The sequence below is a fragment of the Giraffa tippelskirchi genome, chromosome 3 (assembly GCF_054371585.1).
Source record: "Giraffa tippelskirchi isolate mGirTip1 chromosome 3, T2T-mGirTip1v1.2.pri, whole genome shotgun sequence".
Taxonomy (NCBI): domain Eukaryota; kingdom Metazoa; phylum Chordata; class Mammalia; order Artiodactyla; family Giraffidae; genus Giraffa; species Giraffa tippelskirchi.
Window position 1 is genome coordinate 84,197,954 of NC_137277.1, and position 20,412 is coordinate 84,218,365.

At 39.3% G+C, this 20,412-nt stretch overlaps 1 protein-coding gene across 13 annotated transcripts in view; it reads left to right on the forward strand.

The window, feature by feature from the left end:
- Positions 1-20,412, forward strand: part of CHN1 (chimerin 1) — a 217,828-nt gene that overhangs the window by 153,867 nt on the left and 43,549 nt on the right. For 9 of the 13 annotated variants that reach the window (XM_081585406.1, XM_081585401.1, XM_081585405.1 and 6 more), the window contains one exon: positions 16,221-16,298. In XM_081585406.1, coding sequence (XP_081441532.1) covers positions 16,221-16,298 — 78 coding nt within the window. Of the gene's footprint in view, positions 1-10,185; positions 10,409-15,975; positions 16,299-20,412 lie in introns of those variants that run through there. The other 4 variants (XM_081585412.1, XM_081585411.1, XM_081585413.1 and 1 more) reach the window with 2 other exon arrangements.

Below are 20,412 nucleotides of genomic sequence, written 5' to 3' on the forward strand. Positions count from 1 at the left end.
AGCAGATTTTTTTTTTAATAACCAAATCACATAGATTTCATCTTATCCTAATCAGTTGAAATCAGTACAACAATGAGAAAACTGATAATATAATGCCTAGTTTTTATTCTGATTCATTGGCTTGCTTCTGTTAACTTGGTGATTTTGAAATGTTCACTGAGCTGCAATAACATGAAATAACCTCTTATGGCAGTTTAAAATCTGAAAATACTCCTGATGTCAATCTGAGTCTGCTTTTTAGCTTTTTAGTTGTACTTTCCTTATGTATATTACAACCAGAAGCTCTCTGAAAAAAGTGGAAACAGCTATGATCCCAGAGTTTTGCACTGGATTTAAAGTCTTTAATTGTTGTCAGTTCAGTTCAGTTGCTCAGTCGTGTCCGACTCTTTGCAACCCCATGAATTGCAGCACACTAGGCCTCCCTGTCCATCACCAACTCACAGAGTCCACCCAAACCCACGTCCATTGAGTCGCTGATGCCATCCAACCATCTCATCCTCTGTCGTCCCCTTCTTCTCCTGCCCTCAATCTTTCCCAGCATCAGGGTCTTTTCCAGTGAGTCAGCTCTTCGCATCAGGTGGCCAAAGTATTGGAGTTTCAGCTTCAACATCAGTCCTTCAAATGAACACTCAGGACTGATCTCCTTTAGAATGGACTGGTTGCCAGGTTCGACGCATGATACAGGGTGCTTGGGGCTGGTGCACCGGGATGACCCGAAGGGATGGGATGGGGAGAGAAGTGGGAGGGGGGTTCTGGAAGGGGAAAGCATGTACACCCATGGTGGATTCATGTCAATGTATGGCAAAACAAATACAATATTGTAAAGTTAAAAAATAGATAAATAAACTAATTTAAAATAGAATGGACTGATTGGATCTCCTTGCAGTCCAAGGGACTCTCAAGAGTCTTCTCCAACACCACAGTTCAAAAGCATCAATTCTTCGGGGCTCAGCTTTCTTTATAGTCCAACTCTCACATCCATACATGACTACTGGAAAAACCATAGCCTTGACTAGATGGATGTTTATTGACAAAGTAATGTCTCTGCTTTTTAATATGCTGTCTAGGTTGGTCATAACTTTCCTTCCAAGGAGTAAGCATCTTTTAATCTCATGGCTGTAGTCACCATCTGCAGTGATTTTAGAGCCCCCAAAAATAAAGTCAGCCACTGTTACCACTGTTTCCCCATCTACTTCCCATGAAGTGATGGGACCAGATGCCATGATCTTAGTTTTCTGAATGTTGAGCTTTAAGCCAACTTTTTCACTCTCCTCTTTCACTTTCATCCAGAGGCTCTTTAGTTCTTCACTTTCTGCTATAAGGGTGATGTCGTCTGCATATCTGAGGTTATTGATATTTCTCCCGGCAATCTTGATTCCAGCTTGTGGTTCCTCCAGTCCAGCATTTCTCATGATGTACTCAGCGTATAAGTTGAATAAGCAGGGTGACAATGTACAGCCTTGACGTACTCCTTTTCCTATTTGGAACCAGTCTGTTGTTCCATGTCCAGTTCTAGCTGTTGCTTCCTGACCTGCATACAGGTTTCTCAAGAGGCAGATCAGGTGGTCTGGTATTCCCATCTCCTTCAGAATTTTCCACAGTTGATTGTGATCCATGCAGTCAAAGGCTTTAGCATAGTCAATAAAGCAGAAATAGATGTTTTTCTGAAACTCTCTTGCTTTTTCGATGATCCATCGGATGTTGGCAATTTGATCTCTGGTTCCTCTGCCTTTTCTAAAACCAGCTTGAACATCTGGAAGTTCACAGTTCACGTATTGCTGAAGCCTGGGTTGGAGAATTTTGAGGATTACTTTGCTAGTGTGTGAGATGAGTGCAATTGTGCAGTAGTTTGTTGTCAGAGCTTCTCTAATTTCATCTCCTCTGTTGTTACAGAACAATAAAAGTGTTTCTTTAAGTTATACAAGTAATAGATATAAAAAATTTTGGGTAAAACAAAAACCAAAATGTTAATGACATAGTTCCCTAATTAGCCCTCAGGTTCGTTTAGGGGGGAAAATTAGGAACAAGTTCCTGTGGAGGCTAATTTCAACTTATCATTTGGAAGAACCAAGAAAAAATGTTATGATCACCATACAACTATCATTGCCAATGGCTGAATACTGGAGACTGTTAGGCTAGAATATTTTACTCTTATTATGTAATTTTATATATAATTACATGTGTATATTAACTTGTTACATGATTTCACGCTGGGAAATATCTGCCATTTATTTTATCTTCCCAAAGCACCTATTATATAAAATTGTTATCAATACACCAGGGCTACAATCTAGTATCCATTAAGAACTTGTAAATGAAAAAAATAAGACTGTCCTATGAAAGAACTTTAAGATCACCACCTAAGGTATTTGAGCAGAACTATGCAGAATCATCATAAAGACACACCTGGAAAAAGGAGACTCAAAGAGCTAGAAGCTGCTTATGCCAATCTAAGCATTGACCTAAAATGAAGGTACCTCTCAATAAACGGGCACTGAGCGTTCTAGTTCCATGGCAGGGCCATCCTAATTATAGAAGATTCAAAGGATGTCTTACTTAGCTCTATGCATTCAGTATTTGGTTCATCTAACCCACTTCACTTGTCTGATTCTATTCTCTGCTTCCTAATTATTTTTTTCTTTCCAGTGTAGGTATGCTACCCAAAAGAGAGCATATTGTTCACCCACTTTATGATAGTTATATCTCATATAAACTACACAACCATCATTCTGCTTTTACCTGTCAGTTTCATGAGCTTGGCATTATGTCACTCTCCTCTTGAGAAATGGATGTGACCTCCTTGTTGACAGATTAAGTTTCTGAGCCTGCAGAACTGAGTACCATACAAAAGCCTGTAGTACATTAGGCAGAGCTACCTTGAAGGGATGCACTCATAGCCAGCCCAGTTAGACACAGTCACATTTTTACATCCTTGTGTGCTGAATGAGTGTGAACCTTCCTTCTTCCTTTTGAATTTCTTTTTAAAATATGGAGAAGACCACGGAATTCATTTAGTAGATGTGGGAGTTAGAAAAAAGTTCAGTGACTTGGCTGGTATCAGTCAGAACCAGGCTGGGTAACCAGGCTGTGTGCTGGTCCACCCACTCCTCTCTGCCTGGTGTGCAAGACACTTCCTCAAACTGTCGCCTGGAGAAGTTGATCATACCTGTTGTTTCTTGCAAAAATAAGGAATATAAGGCTGTGCTTTTTTGTTTGCATTGTGTTTTTAAATGTCTTATGTTTCTGTAATTGCTGCATGTAAGTCAGAGAACATGTTAGAGCATACAGAGTTTGGTAGTGTGAGTGTTAATATAGTGTAGTTTAAATTTATTATACAGTGAAATGAATTCATTGCTGTGCCTTATTCTTATCTGTTTAGAGAGAGATTACGTTAATGCTAGAGCCCTATGTAGTGAAGACTCAGTTAGAAATTACAATGTGACTCATGCCAGGAGCATAAAAATTTAGAGCCCTGGTCAGATTTAAGAGTTTCCTGTGCAACATAAAAAGTTACTTATTCCAGTATAACTTCAGGAATTTATAGAGTTCTGTGTAGAAATCTCTAATGTTTGACTTAAAATGTATTTGAAAATTTTGAAGAGGTGATGAATCTGGTAGATGCTATACATTCAAATATAAGCCGTACTAAATTGGCTAATGATCTGAGGGATACTATAATATAAACAATCCAGAAACTTACTCAAATGATAGCCTTTCCAACTTGCATGTTAACTATAGGTAATATGAGGAGCAAGAGAGTTTAAACGAAAGACAGAACCTGAAGTCACTTAGACATGAGTTCAGCTCCTGTTCTCACCACATACTAGTTAGGTGACTTTAATCTGTCTGAGCTTCTGTTTCTTTATCTATAAAATTAAACCCACCCTGTTGTTTTAACAACTAAGCTACTTTGTTGTTGTTCAGTCACTAAGTCATGTTCAACTCTTTGCAACCCTATGTACTGCAGCCTGTCTCCTACGCTCTCCACTATCTTCCTGAGTTTGCCCAAGTTCATGTCTGTTGAGTCAGACATCTAACCATGTTGCTGTCTAACCATCTCATCCTCTGCCACCCTCTTCTCCTTTTGCCTTCAGTCTTTCCCACTATCAGGGTCTTTTCCAATGTGTCATCACTTCACATCAAGTAGCCGAAGTATTGGAGCTTTAGCGTCAGTCCTTCCGATGTATATTCAAGGTTGATTTCCTTTAGGATGGACTGGTTTGACCTCCTTGCAGTCCATGGGACTCTGAAGAGTCTTCTCCAGCATCATGATTTGAAAGCGTCAGTTCTTCAGTGCTCAGCCTTCTTTATGGGCCGACTCTCACATCTGTACATGACTACTGGAAAAATCATAGCTTTGACTAGATGGACCTCTGTCGGCCAGGTGATATCTCTGCTTTTTAATACACTATGTTTATCGTAGTTTTCCTTCCAAGGAGCTAGCATCTTTTAATTTCATGGCTGCAATTACTGTCCATGGTGATTGTGGAGCCCAAGAAAATAAAGCCTGTCACTGTTTCCACTTTTTCCCCTTCTGTTTGCCATGAAGTAATGAGATTGGATGCCATGATCTTAGTTTTTTTGCATGTTGAGTTTCATGCCAGCCTTTTCACTCTTCTTTCACTCTCATCAAAGGCTCTTTAGTTTCTCTTCACTTTCTGCCATTAGAATGGTATCATCTGCATATCTGAGGTTGTTGATATTTCTCCTGGCAATCTTGATTCCGGCTTGTGATTCATCCAACCCAGCATTTCGCATGATATACTCTGCATAGAAATTAAATAAGCAAGGTGACAATATACAGCCTTGACGTACTCCTTTCCCAATTTTGAACCATTGTTCCATATCTGGCTCTAACTGTTGCTTCTTGACCTCCATACAGGTTTCTCAAGAGACAGGTAAGGTGATTTGGTATTCCAGTCTCTTTAAGAATTTTCCACAGTTTGTTGTGATGCACACAGTCAAGTGTAGTCAGTGTAGTCAGTGATGTAGAAATAGATGTTTTTTGGAACTCCCTTGCATTCTCCGTGATCCAGTGAATGTTGGCAATTTAATCTCTGATTCCCTGCCTTTTCTGAACCCAGCTTGTACATCTGGAAGTTCTCAGTTCATGTACTGCTGAAGCCTAGCTTGAAGGGCTGTGAGCATAGTCTTACAGGCTTGTGAAATGAGCACAGTTATACCGTGGTTAGAACACTCTTTGGCATTGCCTTTCTTTGGGATCAAAATGAAAACTGACCTTTTCCAGTCCTGTGGCCACTGCTGAGTTTTCCAGATTTGCTGGCATATTGAGTGCTGCACTTTCACAGCATCATCTCTGAGGATTTGAAGTAGCTCAACTGGAATTCCATCACCTCCACTAGCTTTGTTCATAGTGATGCTTCCTAAGGTCCACTTTACTCTGCACTCTAGTATGTGAGGCTCTAGGTGAATGACTACACCATCATGGTTCTCCAGTTCATTAAGACCTTTCTTGTATAGTACTTCTGTGTATTCTTGCCACCTCTTCTTAATTTCTTCTGCTTCTGGTTGGTCCTTACCGTTTCTGTCTGGTCCTTACCATTTCTGTCCTTTATCATGCCCATCCTTGTATGAAATGTTCCTTTGATAGCTCCAAGTTTCTTGAAGTGATCTAGAGTCTTTTCTCTTCTTTTTTTTCCCTCTGTTTCTTGCATTATTCATTTAGGAAGGCCTTCTTATCTCTCCTTGCTATTCTCTGGAACTCTGAATTCAGCTAAATATATCTTTTCCTTTTCTCTTTTGCCTTTTGCTCCTCTTCTTTCCCCAGCTAATTGTTAGCCTCCTCAGACAACCACTTTGCCTTCTTGCATTTCTATGGGATGGTTTTGGTCACACCTTCTGTATAGTGTTAAAAACCTCCATCCATTATTCTTCTGGTACTCTGTCTACCAGATCGAATCCCTTGAATCTATTTGTCACCTCCACTATATAATCATAGGGATTTGATTTAGGTCATACCTGAATGGCCTGAATGGCACTGGTCATTGCAAACACCCTCTTCAACAACACAAGAGAAGACTCTACACATGGACATCACCAGATTGTCAACACCGAAATCAGATTGATTATATTCTTTGCAGCCAAAGATGGAGAAGCTCTATACAGTCAGCAAAAACAAGACCAGGAACGGACTGTGGCTCAGACCATGAACTCCTTATTGCCAAATTCAGACTTAAGTTGAAGAAAGTAGGGAAAACCACTAGACCATTCAGGTATGACCTAAATCAAATCCCTTATGATTATACAGTAGAAGTGACAGACAGATTTAAGGGACTAGATCTGATAGACAGAGTGCCTGATGAACTGTGGACAGAGGTTCGTGACATTGTACAGGAGACAGGGATCAAGACCATCCCCATGGAAAAGGAATGAAAAAAAACAAAATGGCTGTCTGACAAGGCCTTACAAATAGCTGTGAAAAGAAGAGAAACGAAAAGCAAAGGTGAAAAGGAAAGATATTCCCATCTGAATGCTGAGTTCCAAAGAATAGCAAGGAGAGATAAGAAAGCCTTCCTCAGTGATCAATGCAAAGAAATAGAGGAAAACAACAGAATGGGAAAGACTAGAGATCTCTTCAAGAAAATTAGAGATACCAAGGGAATATTTCATGCAAAGATGAGCTCGATAAAGGACAGAAATGGTATGGACCTAACAGAAGCAGAAGATATTAAGAAGAGGTGGCAAGAATACACAGAAGAACTGTACAAAAAAGATCTTCATGACCCAGATAATCACGATGGTGTGATCACTCACCTAGAGCCAGACATCCTGGAATGTGAAGTCAAGTGGGCCTTAGAAAGCATCACTATGAACAAAGCTAGTGGAGGTGATGGAATTCCAGTTGAGCTACTTCAAATCCTCAGAGATGATGCTGTGAAAGTGCAGCACTCAATATGCCAGCAAATCTGGAAAACTCAGCAGTGGCCACAGGACTGGAAAAGGTCAGTTTTCATTCCAATCCCAAAGAAAGGCAATGCCAAAGAATGCTCAAACTATTGCACAATTGCACTCATCTCACACACTAGTAAAGTAATGTTCAAAATTCTCCAAACCAGGCTTCAGCAATACGTGAACTGTGAACTTCCAGATGTTCAAGCTGGTTTTAGAAAAGGCAGAGGAACCAGAGATCAAATTGCCAACATTTGCTGGATCATCGAAAAAGCAAGAGAGTTCCAGAAAAACATCTATTTCTGCTTTACTGACTATGCCAAAGCCTTTGACTGTGTGGATCACAATCAACTGTGGAAAATTCTGAAGGAGATGGGAATACCAGACCACCTGACCTGCCCCTTGAGAAACCTGTATGCAGGTCAGGAAGCAACAGTTAGAACTGGACATGGAACAACAGACTGGTTCCAAATAGGAAAAGGAGTCCGTCAAGGCTGTATATTGTCACCCTGCTTATTTAACTTATATGCAGAGTACATCATGAGAAACGCTGGGCTGGAAGAAACACAAGCTGGAATCAAGATTGCCAGGAGAAATATCAATAACCTCAGATATGCAGATGACACCACTCTTATGGCAGAAAGCGAAGAAGAACTAAAGAGCCTCTTGATGAAAGTGAAAGAGGAGAGTTAAAAAGTTGGCTTAAAGTTTAACATTCGGAAAACTAATATCATGGCATCTGGTCCCATCACTTCATGGGGAATAGATGGGGAAACAGTGGAAACAGTGTCAGACTTTATTTTTTGGGCTCCAAAATCACAGTAGATGGTGATGGCAGCCATGAAATTAAAAGACGCTTACTCCTTGGAAGGAAAGTTGTGACCAACCTAGATAGCATATTTAAAAGCAGAGACATTACTTTGACAACAAAGGTCCATCTAGTCAAGACTATGGTTTTTCCAGTGGTCATGTATGGATGTGAGAGTTGGACGGTGAAGAAAGCTGAGCAGAGAAGAATTGATGCTTTTGAACTGTAGTGTTGGAGAAGACTCTTGAGAGTCTCTTGGCCTGCAAGAAGATCCAACCAGTCCATCCTAAAGGAGATCAATCCTGGGTGTTCATTGGAAGGACTGATGTTGAAGCTGAAACTCCAATACTTTGGCCACCTCATGCAAAGAGTTGACTCATTGGAAAAGACCCTAATGCTGGGAAGGATTGGGGGCAGGAGGAGAAGGGGACCACAGAGGATGAGATGGCTGGATGGCATCACTGACTCAATGGACATGGGTTTGGGTAGACTCCGGGAGTTGGTGATGGACAGGGGGGCCTGGTGTGCTGTGATTCATGGGGTCGCAAAGAGTCGGACATGACTGAGCGACTGAACTGAACTGAACTGAATTGCCTAGTGATTTTCCCTGCTTTCTTCAATTTGAGCTTGAATTTTACAATAAAGAGCTCTTGATCTGAGCCACAGTCAACTCTAGGTCTTGGTTTTACTGACTGTATGGACCTTTTCCATCTGCAAAGAATATAATCAATCTGATTTCATTATTGATCATCTAGTGATGTTCATTTGGAGAATCATCTCTTGGGTTGTGGGAAAAGGGAGTTTGCTATAACCAGCATGTTTTCTTGATAAATCTGTTAGCCTTTGCTCTGCTTCATTTTGTACTCCTCTCCAAATTTGCTTTTTATTCCAGGTGTCTCTTGACTTCCTACTTTTGCATTCCAGTCCCCTATTATGAAAAGGACATCTTTTGGGTGTTAGTTCTAGAAGGTGTTGTAGTTGTTGTTCTGTCACTAAGTCATGCCCAACTCTTTGTGACCCCATGGACTGCAGCACACCAGGCTTCCCTGTCTTACACTATCTCCCAGAATTTACTCAAACTCATGTCCATCGAGTCAGTGATGCCATCCAACCATCTCATCCTCTGTCACCCCCTTCTCCCCCTGCCCTCAATCTTCCCCAGCATCAGGGTCTTTTCTAATAAGTCAGTTCTTCGCATCAGGTGGCCAGAGTTTTGGAGCTTCAGCATCAGTCCTAGTAATGAGTATTTTGGGTTGAATTCCTTTAGGATTGACTGGTTTGAGTGTTGTAGGTCTTTATAAAACTGGTTAACTTCACCTTCTTTGGCATTAGTGGTTGCAGAATAAACTTGGATTACTCTGATGTTGAATGACTTGCCTTGGAAAGGAATTGAGATCATTTTGTCATTTGTGAGACTACAGCCAAGTACTGCATTTCAGACTTGTGTTGACTATGAAGGCTACTGTTTTTCTTCTAAAGGATTCTTGCCCACAGTAGTAGATATAATGGTCATCTGAATTAAATTCTCCCATTCCTGTACATTTTAGTTCAGTGATTCCCAAGATGTCAATGTTCATCAGTGTTCATTTTTGCCATCTCCTGCTTGACCATATCCAATTTATCTTGATTCATGAACCTAACAGGACTTGAGCATCATTTCCACTTTGACCCAGCCACTTCATTCTTTCTGGAGCTATTTCTTTGCTCTTATCCAGTATCATATTGGACACTTTCTGACCTGGAGTCATATCTTTCAGCATCATATCTTTTTGCCTTTTCATACTGTTCTTAGGGTTCTCATGGCAGGAATACCAGAGTGGGTTGCCATTTCCATCTCTGGTGGACCATGTTTTGTCAGAACTCTTTACTATGACCGATCTGTCTTGGGTGGTGCTGCATGGCAAGGGTTGTGGCTTCATTGAGTTATGCAAGCCCCTTCACCACGACAAGGCTATGATCCATGAAGGGGAACTAAACTATGTCATACCTGTAAAGCATTTACTAGTACAGTGCCGTGTAGTTGTCAGTTAATAAATGTAAGCTGACATATAATTGTTAAGTATCTTGAATATATTCCACTCTTGGCTCTAACGGAGAGAAACTAGATTACAAATGATAATTTAGGGGATACACGTATGAATAATCAGTATATCTAGAGTGAGCTGAATTTGCTTGGATCTACAAATTTTGATTGTGGAAGAGCTGTTGTTTATAACTCAGTTTTAACATTTTGTAGAAATTGCAGAATTTGCTAAACCTGAATTAGTGTTTTAGATCACCCAGTGGTAAGTAAATCCAGCTACTCTACACATCCATGAGCCTTAGGGCCATGCCAGCTAGAACAATCCTTTATGGTACTTATTGGATGGAATGTTGATTTAGCTTAGTTAACTGGAACATTGAGCTCATGAGTCTGTGATGTCATCATGATGTTACAAAGGAGGTAACTGTTTGCATGAGGTCTTTCTAGTTTTCTAGAAAATATTCTTACTGTTAGTGTGTCCTGACATTTGGTAATTGGAGATTTATTCTTTTGGCTTAAGTCTTGGTCACATACTAAAATCAGATATTCATGGAAAAGGAAGTGGAATCAGTCATCTGCACCTTAGTATAAACAGGATTTGAGGCAGGAAGGAGGAGAGGACAGGGGTTACTCAGTTTGAACCTAGGGGTTCAGATTACCAGGACATGGTAAGTTTAAAAACTGCAGAATGGTGATGCCTATGAAAAGACCCTGATGCTGGGCAAGATTGAAGGCAGAAGGTAAAGGGAGCGACAGAGGATGAGATGGTTGGATGGCATCACCGACTCGATAGACATGAGTTTGAACAAACTCCGTGAGTTGGTGATGGACAGGAAAGCCTGGCATGCTGCAGTCCATGGGGTTGCAAAGAGTCTGACACAACTGAGTGACTGAACTGAACTGATGCTTATGATGTGTCCCTAAACCATGTGGCTACAGTTTGACCTGAAACCCACATTGCTTAGGACAGTGGCCTTGGGCCTTTAATGTGTATCACTGTCACAGGTTATACTAACTCTAAACTTGGACAGATGAGGTCTTGGAAGGAAAAGGGGTGAAGCTTCTATTTATTAATTACTTTCTGTGCTAGGAATAATGAAAAATGCTTATTATCTCCTTTAATTCTTAATCATTCTACAGTATAAGTACTTTTAATCCACTTTACACTTAAGCAAAGAAAAACAAAAAAATCAGTAGCTTGAGCAAAGACTCAGCACAGCCAGTAGATGAAGGGGTTAAGGTCAGCACTTCTCTCTGACCCAAAAGCCCATGTTCCTGTTTTGCTACACTTGGTGAAAATGAGAGGCTAGCTCAGCACAAATCCAGTATTGTGGGACAACAGCATAGTGGGGTCAATGGTAAAAATTTCCTCATCTGAAAAACAGCAAATGCATTCCTTTCCAAGGTCACCTATTTCCCCCTTACAACACTACCAGCCCGCATGTTCCCAATCCTCTTCTCTGAACTGCAGATGGTATGGACAAAGGTAGACACAGAAAAGTTGTGGAATCTGCTCCTTTCCCATCTCTCTTTCCAGCCTAGACACTCTCATCCGAGCAGAATACAGAAATGATATCTGTGTTAAGGATGGACAGAGTCAGGTCCAAGACAGGCCAAAGATTCTCAGTCAAAATACAAAGCAAAATACTGCTGGTGTTTCCAGCAAGAATGACCCGTGAGCATTTCTTTGCCTATAAAATGTCCATTATGCAACATGTCTCAGGCTCTATAATCAAGAACTAGGACAAAGATATGAAGCATCACACATTGTTCCTGACTTCTTAACAAATGCTGAGAATCTTCTTTCCTTTTAGCCCCATACCATCCCTGTTCCCTCAGCTAACACACATTGTATGCCTTTTGAAAGATAGGATTAGAACTAGAATTGGGGGAATTTGGTAGAGACCATAATATAAAGAGAAAAGCAGGAGTTTCTAGGCATGCTTGTATGTATGAACCAAAAGCAGATTAATCTAACTCCTTATACAGAATGGGTTCCCTTGTGGCTCAGCTGGTAAAGAATCTGCCTGCAATGTGGGAGACCTGGGTTCGATTCCTGGGTTGGGAAGATCCCCTGGAGAAGGGAAAGGCTACCCACTTCAGTATTCTGACCTGGAGAATTCCATGGACTCTATAGTCCTTGGGGTCACAAAGAGTCAGACAGAACTGAGCGACTTTCACTTATACAGAAACCTGTCTTATATTACACAGTGTACATACTCTGCAGCTAATATTTGGCACAGCAGTCCTGTATCATTTATTGAGTGCTTGTATGGATGTGAGTGTTGGACTATAAAGAAAGCCGAGCGCAGAAGAATTGATGCTTTTGAACTGTGGTGTTGGAGAAGACTCTTGAGAGTCCCTTGGACTGCAAGGAGATCCAACCAATCCATCCTAAAGGAGATCAGTCCTGGGTGTTCATTGGAAGGACTGATGTTGAAGCTGAAACTCCAATACTTTGGCCACCTGATGCGAAGAGCTGACTCATTGGAAAAGACCCTGATGCTGGGAAAGATTGAGGGCAGGAGGAGAAGGGGATGACACAGGATGAGATGGTTGGATGGCATCACCGACTCAATGGACATGAGTTTGGGTGAACTCCAGGAGTTGGTGATGGACAGGGAAGCCTGGCGTGCTGTGGTTCATGGGGTCACAAAGAGTCAGACACGACAGAGCAACTGAACTGAACTCTCTGTAGTCTTTTCCTCTTTATGTATCATCCTGAGACTCTCCAGTACCCTATAAGATAGGTATTACTATCCATGAACATGAAAGTGAAAGTGTTTGTTACTCAGTTATGTCCAGCTCTTTGAAATTCCATGGACTGTAGCCTGCCAGGCTGTTCTGTCCATGGAATTCTCCAGGCAGGAATACTGGAGTAAGTAGCCATTCCCTTCTCCAGGATTATTATCCATAGTATGTAATAACCAAGGCAACAAATAAATCTCCCAAGGTCAGGATTCAAACTTCAGTGTCTCTGGTTTTAAATCACATTTTTTATTATAATACACTGCCCCCCCCCAGTAAAAATAGCTGCCTTCATTTGATTTTTATTGATTGAATCTTTATTTGTACATACTGTGCTGGATTCAGGATTTTTACTGAGTGTGTAAGACCTAGTTCTATATAAACAGCTCCATAGGCAACTGTGATATGAGGTAGAAGGTGATACGTCTGGTAGTTAATGAACAAGTGAAGGACTCTGAGGTTCACAGGTGGGTGAGGTTACATCTAATTGCTTCAAACGGTCAAAGGCATCCTGAAGGAGGGGATATCTGAATGGAGCCTGAGGGGCTGCATTTCCTACTGCATGTATTGTGGGCTACACTTGAGATCTAGATCTTAGTGATTATTACTTTTTCTTACCATTCGGTGTTCCTCATTGTTTGCTATGTCTTACAATCTATTGCTACTCTTCAGAACTGAAAGGAGAAAATAACTAGAGGAACACCTTGAATAGAGTCAGAGAGAAAAAAACAACTACTCTCAGACTCCATGGTTTCCTTTCACTTTCTCATTTGAGTGGATATAGCATAGTGTTTAAAAGCCTAACTCCTATCTACCACTTAACCTAATAGATGTACAACTTGGGGAAGTTAACTTCTGTAGGCCTCAGTTCTTCCTGCTATAAAATGAGGGTAATATATGCCTGATAGATAGTTTTTCTGTGGAATTAATGGGATTCTGTATATATGTAAACTGTTTAGCTGGGTGCTTAGAATCTAAGTACCTAATAATGAATGATAGTCATAATTAATAGATGCTCTATCCATCTAAGCAGATACATATGGCCAGAAAAATATAAGGAAGAGTGGTAGACATTTGTCTGGAATGTCAGAACATTGATACTGGTTCTGAATTCAAGAGTTGGGAATTCTGACTTGAGAGCTCCTTAAAATTAATGCAGAAATGCAGTTGCAGTTGTGGAAGGTGTGATAGTGATAAGACCTCCAGCCAGTTGAGAGGAGCTAAGAAGTTTTTCATCTGGAACCATTGTTTTTGTCTCCTTAGTGCCCTAGATAGTTGCCCAAGTTGTGATTATTCCGGTATTTCTCGCTTAGGTAGAACAGTTACTCAGGAAAGACAGTGACTGTGGAGTCTTAGTAGACCTTACCTCTCAGTGACAGAAATATTCATTTTTATTCAGCCGTGAACTTTCTGGAGAACTCTACTATGAATATTTTTATGCTTTGGTTAAATTTTAGTTACTACAGCTGAAGGACTGGGATGATCTATAATAAAGTATTTCTTGATCAGAAATACTCAGGAAAAAAAGTTACTTGGGTTACATGGATAACTGTTTTCTTTAACTTAGTAATTTAAACATTGAGTGTTAAATAATGTGGAGAAAAAAATTACTGTCAAATTTGCCTTTAGAGTCTGTGTTTTTCAGGCCCACTGAGAAAAACATAAACTTGACTGTAGGTTGTATGTAACTAAAGAGTTGGCTGGCCTTTCTATTTATAGTCATCACATGACAAACTAGGTCTGAGCTAAAGAGCAATGTAGGTTAGGCAAGGAAGTTCTTTCCATTGTATTTCTCGTTGGAAAAAAAATTTTTGTCATATTAATCATGTAAGGGTATAAATTTGTGGAAATGAAACATCTGTAGATGTAAATGTTAATGTTTGCCTTTTTATTTACTTAGAAGTGTCTTTTAAAACAAATCATTTTAAAAGATGGAACTATAGACTCAAATTAAAAAATATTGGGGTATGTTTACAAATCAGTCGTTCAGTATTATCAATATCTGCCATGGTTTAAGGACCACTTCATGCCCTGATTCAATTAGAATCTGCAGGGGCCCCATATTCCTTACAGACTATGAAATCTGAAATAAATTTTTTGCACTTATCTAAGCAGATGGACTGAATTCATTTGAATATAGCATTTTTGATTCTTTAAATACAATGTAACTTTAGAATCAGAATGGGTTAAACTTAATTACTATAGCATGAGGAAACAGATGGGAGGTATTGAGGGAACCAACATGAGAAAACCTAAGTTTACAGCCCCTTAGTGTAGCCCCCAACTAAAATAAATAAATTTATTTAAAAAAAATAAATAAATAAAATAAAAAAATGTACTGTGTAGGTATTGCTCTTAAATGGAGCTGGGTTTGAGTCTCTTGCCCAGCACTTGCCTTTCTACATCAGCAGACACCTCAGGGTCCAACACTACATCTGGGACCCATGTGCCCAACCAGCCTGTGACCTGACCTGAAGCTCTTTGAATGAAGAATGTTGAGATTAAGATTTAAAATAATGGTTGGACCTATTTAAAATTACAGATGCACAATAAAGGTACTCATGGTAGAGAGAGAGAACTGACCGTTCCAGGGTGTTGGCGCAGATCAGGGTGTGCTCCTTGCTCTTCGTGAAAACAGTATGATACCTAGTTAAACTCCTTTTTGTTTTTCATCAAAATACTTCTCAGCTTTTGCTCATGTTTAATAAAATGGGGTTTTAGTTAACTAACTGTAGTCCATATGCACAAAGGCAAATTATAGATCAGTTTTTCATAATTTACCTGGCAGGTGGTACCTTCTTTTTAAAACCCAGTGCTGTGTGTGTTAATTTTCCTTTGCTTTTAATAGGTTAAAAAAAATCCATTTTGTAATGATACATGACTCATTCAGTGCTCATTGTCTTCCCACTGATTTTTTTTTTTTTTTTTTTTTTTGCCTTGAGCCAGCAAGAAAATCTTGCATGAGAGGAGGGAGATACAGAGTTGAAGAATACAGTACTTAAATACTGTTGCTCGATTCTCATTGGTTCTCTCCTTTCTTACGGTGACCAGTCTAATCCAGCCTTCCTGTCAAACCCCTCCCCTCCCCCACCCTCTGCCAGGGGCTTCCCAGGGTGTCAGTTGCTGGAAACTGACTGCAGGCAGTATGTAGGCACCTCTCCTTCAGAATGGACATTAATATATTGACTAGAAAAGAAAGCTTTTAGAAATGTATCATTTGTCAAAATTGCATGGCTCTTTAAAAATGATAGAGAAATGCTGAATGTTTTGTATGTTGGCATCGACTCTTTATTTCTGTTCAGACTCTTAAGTTTTCAGAAGCTTAAATATAGAGCCCTTTAAAAAAAAAAAAGGAAGAAAGAAGAATTTTTCTGGTTAGTGGACCTCTTTTTAAGAAGTGCTTCATCACCCTCCTCCACCTCTCCGTGCTGTTTCTCTGCAGCTCTCTGTAGGGTAGGGCTCTGTGCTGGCTGGAAGAATGCTCATTTGTTAGCTGAATAGAGTTCATCGACAGACATAGATCAATATAGGTTTGCTTTATTTCCTGTGAATTCCAAAATGCCATCCAAAGAGTCTTGGTCGGGTAGGAAAACTAATAGAGCTACAGTTCACAAATCAAAACAAGAGGGCCGTCAGCAAGATTTATTGATAGCAGCCTTGGGAATGAAACTGGGTTCTCAAAAGTCGTCTGTGACAATCTGGCAACCTCTGAAACTCTTTGCTTATTCGCAGTTGACATCACTTGTTAGAAGAGCAACTCTGAAAGAAAACGAACAAATTCCAAAATATGAAAAGGTCCACAATTTCAAGGTAAGAATATTTATTTTTAACCTTTTCTTGTAAGAAAGGAAATGCACATTACTTGAAATATACAATATTAAAAGTATGTCTTTTTAAAATTAGTATGACTGGACTAAACTGTTCTTGCTAGTCAGGGAATGAAGATGTTTTAAGCATGATTTTTTTTTTAAGGAATAGCTGAGTAAAGCTTACAGAATCCAACCCCATTTTCTCTAGTGCTGATTTAGTATTCTGTTTGATCAGTGTACACTTAATGGTAAAAGTCTTGACTGGTGTTTAAAAGGTCTCAATTAATAATGATCTTGGCATTATTATTTGTGATGCAAATATGTCTAACCACCTTTGTGGGATATATTGTGAGAGGATTAGATCTTACCTCCTTTCGTTTCTGGTAAAAAGCTTTGGCTATAAGAAGCATGTGCTATTGCATCTGGATTGAGCAGATGGTGTCCATTTCCCATAGTTTCTGTCTTTTCTCCTCTGCTAATGAATTGACCATGATGAAAGGAGCATGGCTACCATGGGACTGTTAGGCTGCTGACACTTAGCAGCTTCTCTTCACTTTTTGAGTCTTCTTTTCCCTTGTGTATGTGTATATATGTATAGTTTTTAATTATTATGTTACTGTGTTTTACCAACTGTACTTTAATCGTTTTTCATCGAAATGTGTGTGTAGATTCAAACTATGTGTAGATCTTGCCTGCATTTATAGCATGATACAAGACCTTGAAGTTTAGTCCTTTGCAACCTAATTCAGAGAACATATGTGAGACTGTATGTAAGGAGACCCAATTACACTTCATGGCTAAATGCACTAGCATTTCTATAGTAACTGCCCAATAGTTATACAACTTTATGATGAAGTTCCTGAGATAAGAATACTGTTAAGTGTAGACAAAATGGCATTAGTCTTGATGTTAGGGGGTATCTGTTTTCAGAAGATGATAAGGCTGGAGGAGACCCTGCTCTTCCATTTGTTTATTAATTTATTCAGCAGATAGAATGCACCAAGCTCTGTAGTAAGACATTTCATTCCAGATTTGCAATTTATCCTGATTTTTAACACTAGCATTAATTTTACTAAAATGCCAAATACCCAGCTTCCAATATGCTCAGCTTTTTCCATAGTGAAAAAGATTTTTATGAACTTCAGATTATCTGGGGATAAAGGATACATTCCAAAATGCATGGGCTGTGTAATGATTGCTAATATTTCAAGGTAAACCAAGTAGTGTTTTCTTTTCTCTCTTTCAACATTATTAAAGACTTGACCTTTCAACCAGTCTTTGATGTAAAATGAAATTGAGACCAGTGATGTAAAACGTATCCAGTCTTAACTACCTCTTCCATTTATGAACCTAAACAGTCCCTGTAGGTACCAGGCCTCAGTGTCTTGCATGATGTGCCACCTTGTCTTAGAGGATTTTTATCAGGAAAATGATCCCAAATATATCCTTTTGCAAATATCAAATTATGTACATGTTTGGTCTCAAAAATAGCCATTTAGGTTCCTAAGCAGGAAATTATGTGAACTCCTTCAAAATGGCTGAGATTTTAAAATATATCCCTCTGGTATGTTAAGCAGAAACAGATTGACCTGTTAAGGATGCCATTTTAGTGCTAAGTTCATTGTACATGCTTTCTGTCAATATTGATAAAAAGCAAAGGATAGATCTGTTCAAGAATTTCATAAACAAGCATTCTTTTCATTTTTGGGGTTCTGTCTTCCAGTAATTTCTCAATTTTAATTTAACATATGACTTTAATGAGCAAATTTTGTATAACCAGAAAGTGCTGACTGTGGGACCAATTGTGACTCATAGCTTGGTACCAATACTGTTTTAAAATTCTAGTTTTTTGTTTGTTTGTTTATAAGGAGCATATTAAAAAGTAGAAGTCTGCTTCCCTTTCTGGAGCTAAAAAATTAAAATGAGCTTGGACTCAACTGTTTTAGAAAAAAGTAAAGTATTTATGCTCAGGAAGGGCTCATGTTGGACAGTGGATTGCATTACATATTTTTTAGAGTTGCTAATAAGGTCAAAAGTCTCAAAATTTGACTCTTTCCTTTGAAATTACTCTTTCTTAAAAAATGTTTCTGTGGGTTCACGTTATAAAAAAGAGAAGGGGTGGCATACTTGACTTCTGGGGACATCCCTAAAAGAATTCAGAGTCAGTGGCTGGAGCAGTGCTCTCCCACACAAATGCTCACTTAGAAGGTCACTGCCTGTGATATATAAGTATGTCCAGCTCAGAGATTTATCGTCGGGAAAGTCCTGAGCATTTACATACTGATAATCATTCATGTGGCCTTGCCATTGACTGTTTTTTTGTTGCTGAAAGTGGACTCTGCTGCACCACCAACCCACTCACCAAAGCCTCACTTCAATGTGGTTTTCTTTTTTGCCTCTTGAACTGCCTTGTTATATAACATTGCTCTGTGGGGTGAACAGCTGTCAGATCTCATTTCAGAAGGTGAAGCCACGAGTATCTTGTACCTTTGGTGAAATCCCACCCCCCTACCCCCCCGGCAAAAAATTCACCTGGGCCTAACTCCATATTCTAGGCAGGTGTTTGTTTTTTGTTATTGTGTTGTTTATAATAAAAGAGAAAAAACCAGGAAGGCTTCCCATTTTGCTGTGTTATATAACACAGTCCCCCTCCATTATTACTTACAAGGAAGGATTGGATAAAGAATCTATCACAAGAAAGATAGTTGTCTTTCTTAGGGAGGTCATCATTTAAAACTAAATATACCACATCCTTTAAAAATGATTATCCTGTAAAGTTGTCAGCATATATTAGAGTGAAAATAATTTTAACTGTCTCCTGGATCAACCTCTCATTTTAAGAACTGCCCCTATCTTAACACAACAGAGAGAGCAAATGCACAAGTGCAAATTTCTTAAACCGACTTAAAAACTAAGCAAAACAAAACCACCTCTGCCATTAAAAGTCAGACATAGGCACCCTACCAGCCGTGACTGTATCCTACATCTGAGGCTCTTCAGATTGAATGATAACTGAGATCCAGTCCTTGCCCTCAGGAACTTGCTTGCTGTTTGTGTGACCTTGGGCAGGTTGGTTCATCTCTCTAAACCTCTGGTTCTACATGAGAAAAGTTGAATCCCTGGTATGTGTAGGTACATGATAACCACTATTCCTGTTATTAGAAATTACCCCTAAGTGGATATTTTTTCTGAATCCATACCAAGACTGTTTCTTCGCCCAGTAGCAGAGATCCTAATGCAGTTGAGAACCCTGGCATGATTGTGGTGCTAAAGAAAGCTCTTGCTTCTTTCTTAGCTCCCAGGCATAGTTATGTAAGAGCAGTGCATTTTCACGCACCACAGAATACAGTGAAATCTTCTGTATTTCTTTTACTTCCTTCAGATTATTCAGTGTCCCATTTGGTATGTTTAATTCAAATAGCTCTATAAGACAAAATTAAGATTACATATAATGTAATAATAATAACAGAGAACTGGCTATTGGGCAAATTAATTAAAAGAAAACAAAGGATTATATATACATTTAAAATTTTTATTTTATATTGGAATATAGTTGATTAACAATGTTGTGTTAGTTTCAGGTATACAGCAAAGTGATTCAGTTATACATATACATGTATCTATTCTTTTTCAAATTCTTTTTTCGTTTAGGTTATTGCAGAGTATTAAGCAGAGTTCCCTGTGCTATATAGTATGTCCTTGTTGGTTATCTGTTTTAAATACAGTAGTGTGTACATGTCGATCCCAAACTTCCAATCTATCCCTCCCACACCCCATAACCATAAATTCACTCTTTGTCTGAACGAGTTTGTTTTGTAAATTAGGTCATTTGTATCATTTTTCTTAGATTCCACATACAAATGATATCATATGATAATTGCCTTTTTCTGTCTGACTTACTTCACATAGTATTATAATCTCCAGGTCCATTCATGTTGCTGCAAATGACAGTATTTCCTTCTTTTTGATGGTTGAGTACTAATGCCACTGTGCATACGTACCATGTCTTCTTTATCCATTCGTCTACTGATGGACTTCCTCGTCTTGGTTACTGTACACAGTGCTGCAGTGAATACTGACGTGCCCGTATCCTTTCGAACCATATTTTCCCTAGA